The sequence below is a fragment of the Seriola aureovittata genome, chromosome 23, assembly GCF_021018895.1.
Source record: "Seriola aureovittata isolate HTS-2021-v1 ecotype China chromosome 23, ASM2101889v1, whole genome shotgun sequence".
NCBI lineage: Eukaryota > Metazoa > Chordata > Actinopteri > Carangiformes > Carangidae > Seriola > Seriola aureovittata.
The window spans coordinates 4,831,838-4,839,074 of record NC_079386.1 but is presented as its reverse complement, the minus strand read 5'-3'; the positions used below and the strand labels follow the sequence as shown (position 1 = coordinate 4,839,074).

General features: G+C 39.8%; 2 protein-coding genes across 2 annotated transcripts; both read left to right on the top strand.

Moving 5' to 3' along the window:
- Positions 1-289: 289 nt before the first annotated feature.
- Positions 290-2,864, top strand: LOC130164579 (uncharacterized). Its single transcript, XM_056369394.1, has 5 exons — positions 290-538; positions 661-1,359; positions 1,457-1,573; positions 2,042-2,085; positions 2,427-2,864. Exons 1-5 carry the CDS (start codon positions 481-483, stop codon positions 2,544-2,546), a joined length of 1,038 nt encoding a protein of 345 aa, XP_056225369.1. The 5' UTR covers positions 290-480; the 3' UTR covers positions 2,547-2,864.
- Positions 2,865-4,385: 1,521 nt separating this feature from the next.
- LOC130164861 (uncharacterized) lies at positions 4,386-5,364 on the top strand. The gene is made up of 2 exons (XM_056369849.1): positions 4,386-4,558; positions 4,661-5,364. The coding sequence occupies exons 1-2, from the start codon at positions 4,504-4,506 to the stop codon at positions 5,362-5,364; spliced, it is 759 nt and encodes a 252-aa protein (XP_056225824.1). The 5' UTR covers positions 4,386-4,503.
- Positions 5,365-7,237: the final 1,873 nt, after the last annotated feature.

Below are 7,237 nucleotides of genomic sequence, written 5' to 3'. Positions count from 1 at the left end.
GTCATAGAATAGAATGTGAAAATGTCTTGAGCTTGTGTTGATTTAAGTTTATTTCAGTCACCTAACCAAAAACCCATTCAAAAAATAAGTGTAAAAAGGTATAATATGTGTTTCTTCTTAAGTCAGTAGGAAACAGTAGATCTATGGCATAGAGTGATGGGGGCGAGGTGTAGGGGGGTGGGGTGGGGGTGGGGGTGGTATTCATCTGGGCTTGCCACCTGGTCGATCATGTTCATTGCAGGAAATTCTACCCCACTGACTTCAGAAGCTCGTCATAGCTGAACAGGGATCCATCTTGAAAACACACATTTCATTTTCCAATTCAGTCTCACTTCTTTCCATGACAATCTTCACACAGACACAGACCAACCTTACACTGCTCATGTGTTCATGCAGAGTCAGTTCTGATTGGCCAGTAAAACACAGCCCGGTCTCTCAAAAGTAGAGAACGAACAGAGATTCTCTCAATTAGCCAACAAAATGACACCTCCAGTGTTTGCTTTGTATGCGACGTGTCTGCTCTGTCTGGGGAGAATAGGTAAGTTGTTTCTTTTTACAAATGCATTTTGTCTCTTTTTCTCTGAAACATATGTTTTTAAAAAAATATATATTTCTATTTCTATACATTCGTTTGGTATCATATCTCCTTTTTCTCCTCAGCTGATACGACAGCAAGTAAATTATCATCATCTTTACATTTCGTGTCAGTGAATGTTGGTGAAAACGTGACTCTGGAGTGTTTCTATAAAGAGTCTGCCACTGCAGTGATGTTTTACTGGTATAAACAGACTCTGGGAGAGAAACCAAGGCTGGTTTCTAAGTTCTACAAGCATGAGAAAAACGGCATCCTGCAGGATGACTTTAAGAACAATTCACGTTTTGAACTGGAATCTACCACTGGTAAAAATCATTTAAAGATCTCAGATGTGCAAATGTCAGACTCAGCCACTTACTACTGTGTGAGTAGCTTTTCTTACGTGTATGAATTTTTGGAGAGCATTACTGTCACTGTAAAGGGTTCAGGATTGAACAACCAATCTTGGATCCGTCAGTCAGCATTTGAGATCCTCCAGCCAGGAGGCTCTGTGACTCTCAACTGTACAGTACACACTGGGACCTGTGACGGAGAACACAGTGTTTACTGGTTCAAAGACTCTAAAGAATCTCATCCAGGACTCATTTACACTCATGGAGACAGGAATGATCAGTGTGAGAGGAAACCTGAGACACAAACACAAACCTGTGTCTACAACTTGCCGATGCAGAGGCTGAATCGTTCTCATGCTGGGACCTACTACTGTGCTGTTGCCTCATGTGGACAAATACTGTTTGGAAACGGGACCAAGCTGGAGTTTGAGGGTAACTACAATTCCTGTCGCGTTTGGTGGAAACTTTTTAATCAGATCTGATTACAATCTAAAAGCTCCAATGTCTCCTGATTTCTGGCTCTCTGCAGACGAGGTGAAGTCTGTTGTCTTGGTGTATTTGTTGAGTGGAGCTTTGGCGTTCAACGCAGTCCTGGTTGTTGTCCTGGCATATATAATGTACAAGGCAAACAGCTGCCAGTGCACAGGTGGGTTAAACTTTCCTTCTATATATTTGACGGTGTGTGTTCAAAGTACTACTGATGAGTGTTCCACCGTATGACTTAGACATGTAGAGTCCAGTCCGAATTACATGTAAATAGCATACATTGAGAATTTAACATGCTATTTTTGTATACTGAAGAAAATACACTTAAGATAGTGTGAGTGCTGCAGCTTGACGGTCAAGACTTTTTATAAGGTATGCAAGTCTCATATTTATACTATAACAAATACTATAATACTAGTAGCCTGTAGTTTATACATTGGTCTTCATTGATTCCACTATATAAAGTCCTACCTGCACCTGTTTCTTTCACAATAAAGTAACAGATGAATAAGAGGAACTGGTTCATTACATTTGGTCCAAAGGATCCAGCTAAGTTAAACGGATTGTGTCACCTCCAGCTTGTCGCATTTTGAGCAAAGCTTTTGTTGTTGTCTTTTGTCACAACTAGACTCTCAGGCAAGATCTGCAGCTGCCCGAGCTCCGAGTACAGAGGTAAGCATTAGTGTTGTACTACTATAAGTGTAACATATATCGCATCACAAAAGATGACGATAATACAATTCAGTCTTGCTGTGATGACTGATTGTAGATTTGATGACTTAGGTCGTTGCTGTTGTACTAGATTACATTGTATTTGGATGTATTTGTTATTTTGTCCACCATTTCAAATACAAGAGCCACAACAGGAGAATTAACACCTCTCTGACACAAGCTCAACAAATTAAAAACAAAAAAAATACATGCATTAGTGATAGTGCTCTCAGTTCTTGCCTATATCAGTTATGACACATATACCAATATGGCAATGAACTCTTTTCTCATTTTATTACCAGGGTCACCGAGATGCAGACGACCTCCACTATGCTGCTCTAAGGGAGCACAAGGCCAGCAGCTCAAGAAGACAGAGAGATGACACCATGAGTGAATGTGTTTACTCCAGTGTGAAGCAGTAGAGCTGGACATGTTCCACCTCCAGCTTTCACCACTGAATGTGAAGCTTTGCCTTTGCAAAAAAACATATACCTTCAGGTTCAGTTAAGCCAAGTTCCCTTGATGTGACCTGTGCTTTCAGAGGTGTCATGTTTCCACTCTCGCTATACCTGTCATTTACAATGTACAAACACATAACCACACGGATCTCTGTGGTGCTTGTTGGGTCAGACACTCGAGAGAGTTTGACGTGTGGAAAATAAATATTAAAAACAAAGTCAATACCTTGCTGTTGTCTACATCTGTCTGCACGAACACTGTTTAATCTGCAAAGCACAACCTGTACATGTATTTCCCCCACTTTCACACAACGCTCATTATCTGGTGCTTGTTTGTGGTCGGAGACGTATAAAACTCTCAGCAAGACGAGTCAGTCACATACTAGACATGATGCTCTCAAGGCGTGGTCGGTTGCGTGTTCAGAAACAGCGAGGCCAGCCTTCTCGGAGCAGGAGACCCGCCAGCATAAGATTTATAAAATAAACACCGGTGTCCAAAAGTCTGAGACCACTTTCCTCGTTCACTTGACTGGCAAAGTGATCTCAGACTTCTGGACCTCGCTGTACATGTGGAATGCAGCACAAACACCTCTGTCAGAGAATGAGTGCCTGCCCTTGGTGACACGATACAGCCCTGTTGTTTACTGTAAGCGTTCTGACTTTGCACCACAAACCCGAGATGTGAGGATCTTTATTTAGCCTCTAGTGTTGTCGGCAGTCGAAAGACCCTCTGCTCTCTTTGTCTGTGCGGTTTCAAACAGGAAGTCTCTGCAGTGTTTCCATGCATGCATGCCACAGAGTATACCTCTGATGCCCCGGCTACTTCAAGTAAATAGCAATTAAACTAATATGGATTGCTTAAACTAGAACACGGTTTAAAAAGTAAAAAAAAAAAATATATAGAAAATATTAACCCATAACTGTGTTTGTCATTTAAAGTGCTGGGTTATACAAGTATTCCTAGTCCAGAGTCCCACAGACGGCTTACATGGGAAGTGATGTGTTCACTTTGGTATTAGCCTTAGCTTCCTAGCATTACCCCCCACCAAAACCCAGTGTGTCTGTGTGTCATTTACATTTACTTTTGTATCAACCAAACAGTGACCATGATATATGTGCTTGAGAAGGTACAGATGAAGCAATGTAACAAGTTACCAGCTACATTAGCCACTTATGCTAATAATACCATCAGGAAATAAAAAAATTTATTTGCTGATTTAATATGGACATAAAGTTACAGCAACACCCCGCCATCGTCTTAAATTTGGCATTGGTTATTTCTTTGTGTTTTCAAGCCAATTGGTATCCCACTCATTGGTTCCGTGGTCGAGTTCACACAGGAAACTAAATCGCACCCATCAAACAGGTCACAGTGCAGACAACTGTTATTATGATGTACCATGCAAAGTCAAAAATCAGCTAAATTTACCTTTAACATGCCATCAGTGTGAAATACTACCAAGCATCTAATTGGAGGGACCAAGGACGTCAAAGGTGTTCATGCTTTTACATTGGTGATTTTATCAAATAAGAGTCAGGTCATCACCGGACAACACATTTTAAATGTTAAGTACTCTAATGAGTTGTCTAATAAATAATAACACATTACAGAACATTAACTAGACCAAGTAACAAAGACAGATGAGTGAGACTTGCCCACATTCCCAGCAACTGAACATTAAAGAGCCTGGTGGTGTGTATGGACGGAAAGAGTTGAAATCAGGTAAGGTAACGGCTGTCAAAAGACCTGTGTGAACTTTTTTTTATGTAGTTCATTCGAGGCAGCACTGAACATGAGATCACTGTTTCCACATCAGGATAATAGGTGTTACTTCTCATTAGCCAATCAAACGCAGCCTTCTCTCTGAAGAGCAGAGAACGTGCAGTGTTTCAGTTCATTCAACGAGGCATTTTGGACACGATGACAAATTTGAAGTTTGCGTTGTATCTGATTTATCTGTTTTTAGGGAGTTCAGGTAAGTTGTGTGTTACATTTTCCATTACAAATTTTGCATTATGATCATCATCAACCTATATAATTGATCAAATTGCATGTCTTCAATCCATTTCCTCTTCAGGTCAGATGAATAATCTGAAATCGTCCAAATATGTGCTTCAAGACAGCGGTTTTTATCCAGCTGACATTGGTGAGAAGGTGACCTTGCGATGTTTCTATGAGGGTAATGCAGTGATGTTTTACTGGTATAAGCAAACTCTGGGACAGAAACCAAGGGTCATCTCTACCTTCTACAAGCATGAGAAAAATGGCTACTTTCTTGGTGAATTTGAGGACGATCCTCGATTCGCACTAGAAGTTGGAAACGGTAAAAATCACTTGACAATCTCGGATTTGAACTTTTCAGATTCAGCCACTTACTACTGCATAGGTTGCTACGCATATGATTTTGAGTTTGTAGATGGAGCTACTATCAGTGTACAGGGTTCAGGCTTTAACATCCAAGCTTTGGTTCATCAGTCACCATCCGACACCATCCAGTCAACTGAACAGCTCAGCTGTACAGTACACACTGGGACCTGTGATGGAGAACACAGTGTTTACTGGTTCAGAAATTCTGAAGAATCTCATCCAGGACTCATTTACACTCATGGAGACAGGAATGATACATGTGAGAGGAAACCTGAGATACAAACACAAACCTGTGTCTACAACTTGCTGACGAAGAGCCTGAATCTTTCTCATGCTGGGACTTATTGTGCTGTTGCCTCATGTGGACATGTTCTGTTTGGAAACAAGAAAAAGTTGGACTCAACGGGTAAGTAACAAGATAACAGTGGTTTCATATATACTGTATATGCTATGATCACTCCTGACTCAATTTTCTAAAGCTCTGTAATATCTCTTACTGTGTGTATCTGCAGATAAGGACAACTCATATGCCTTGGTGTATTTGTTGAGTGGAGCTTTGGCATTCACCACCATCCTGGCTGTTTTGCTATCATATGCAGCATATAGAATGAACAAAAGCTGTCATCGTACAGGTAGGCAAACTGTCAGTTCTTACTTTTGATAGTGTGTTTTAATGTAGTTAATACTGGAGGTAAAACACTTGAAGCTGATATATGATACAGTGAAGCCACCAAATCAAGACAAGTGTCAGAAACCTAAGACATACAATGGGAATATATTTCTATTCCATACTTATCACCTGCAAACCTCATCAGCAAAAACATTTGAACTTCAAAGTTTTAGTCACCAGTTTGTAGAGAATTGAGCCAGTAAATAATGTAACTTGGTGGAAGCTTTATACTGTTAAATGGTGGAGTTCTAGGATGAAGTGGTTCAGTTATATTGAGATACATTGCGCTTGTGATTCACTCTCCATCATGTTTGAATAGTACGTTTAAATCAAATGAAGTTTAAAGAACCCTTCTCTTTCGTGTCATCTCATAATCAGACTCTCAAGCAAGATCTTCCCCTGACTCAACTCCAAATGCAGAAGTGAGTATTATCAAAGCACCACCATAACAAAATATATTCTAGTAGGAGAAAGTGCAGGATATAGCTGTTAGGTTTTTTCCACTAAAGAAACTTACTGACCTATAGCCTGAACTTTTACGCTTGCGTCTTGGCTGTGTTAAACAGCAGAACATTTTAGATATACTGTATGTCCATGAAATTATATATGAGCATGCTAATATGAGCTACATGTTTAGTTACAGGTCATTATGTTCCTGTAGTGGGAACACCTGTGTGTAAAGCACAAAGTTCTATCATATCAATGTGAATTATAATGTTGCTATTGGGGTGTTCAGTATAGAACAAGTCATGTATATTAATATTGTAATTTAATGCTAATCTGACATTTTATCACCAGGGTTACCAGAATTCAGACAACCTTCATTATGCAGCTTTGAAGAAACATAAGATCAACAGAACAAAAAGACACAGGGACAACACGGACCCTGAATGTGTGTACTCCACTGTAAGGCAGTAGAGCTGGACGTATTTCATTTGTACTTTGTTTCTGTGTAAGAAGTGATTGTCTAAATCTGTGTATCAAGCTTGATATTTTTCTTTCTTTAATAGAAGCACTATTGTAGCAATGCTTGTAATGTCCTAATAAAAGAAATGCTTTCAGCAGGCAGGTGTCAGGTTGTTAAAAGTATTATTTTAAGCCATGCTAGCTAGCGGCTCATGGTCTGTCTATCAGTTGGTCCACCTCTGTGGTCCAACATCCACTGGATGGATTGGCACAAATATTGTTTCAAATACCCAAGGTGCCATGATCATGAATCCTACTGACTTTGTTGATCTCCTGACTTTTCATCTAGTGCCATCACACGATCAAAATTATACATTGTCCAAGAATTTACAAAACCTGCTAAATGTCATGCATGTTAGCATTGTTGTTTTGAGCATGTTAGCATTGTTGTTCTGAGCATGTTGATAGTTGTTCTGAGCATGTTAGCACACTGACATATTGTATTTAGCTCAAAGCTCCACTGTGCTGAAGTACAGCTTCAGAGAGCTGTTAACATGGCATAACTTTCTGTCAGATTTCAACGCCATATACAGAAGGAAAAATCTTGATCTTCAATAAACTAATCAAACAAGTTCTGGATGTGACTGGTGTCATCTAATATGCTATATTCCCACTCAAACCATGTCTACTGTAGTTTAATTTACTGGCAAA

Excerpts from the sequence above, each read along its gene's own strand:
- LOC130164579 (XM_056369394.1), top strand. The coding sequence starts at position 481 with ATGACACCTCCAGTGTTTGCTTTGTATGCGACGTGTCTGCTCTGTCTG. Across the intron at positions 1,360-1,456 it reads GACCAAGCTGGAGTTTGAGG|ACGAGGTGAAGTCTGTTGTC; the intron begins GTAACTACAATT and ends GGCTCTCTGCAG. Across the intron at positions 2,086-2,426 it reads CCCGAGCTCCGAGTACAGAG|GGTCACCGAGATGCAGACGA; the intron begins GTAAGCATTAGT and ends TTTTATTACCAG.
- LOC130164861 (XM_056369849.1), top strand. The coding sequence starts at position 4,504 with ATGACAAATTTGAAGTTTGCGTTGTATCTGATTTATCTGTTTTTAGGG. Across the intron at positions 4,559-4,660 it reads TCTGTTTTTAGGGAGTTCAG|GTCAGATGAATAATCTGAAA; the intron begins GTAAGTTGTGTG and ends TTTCCTCTTCAG.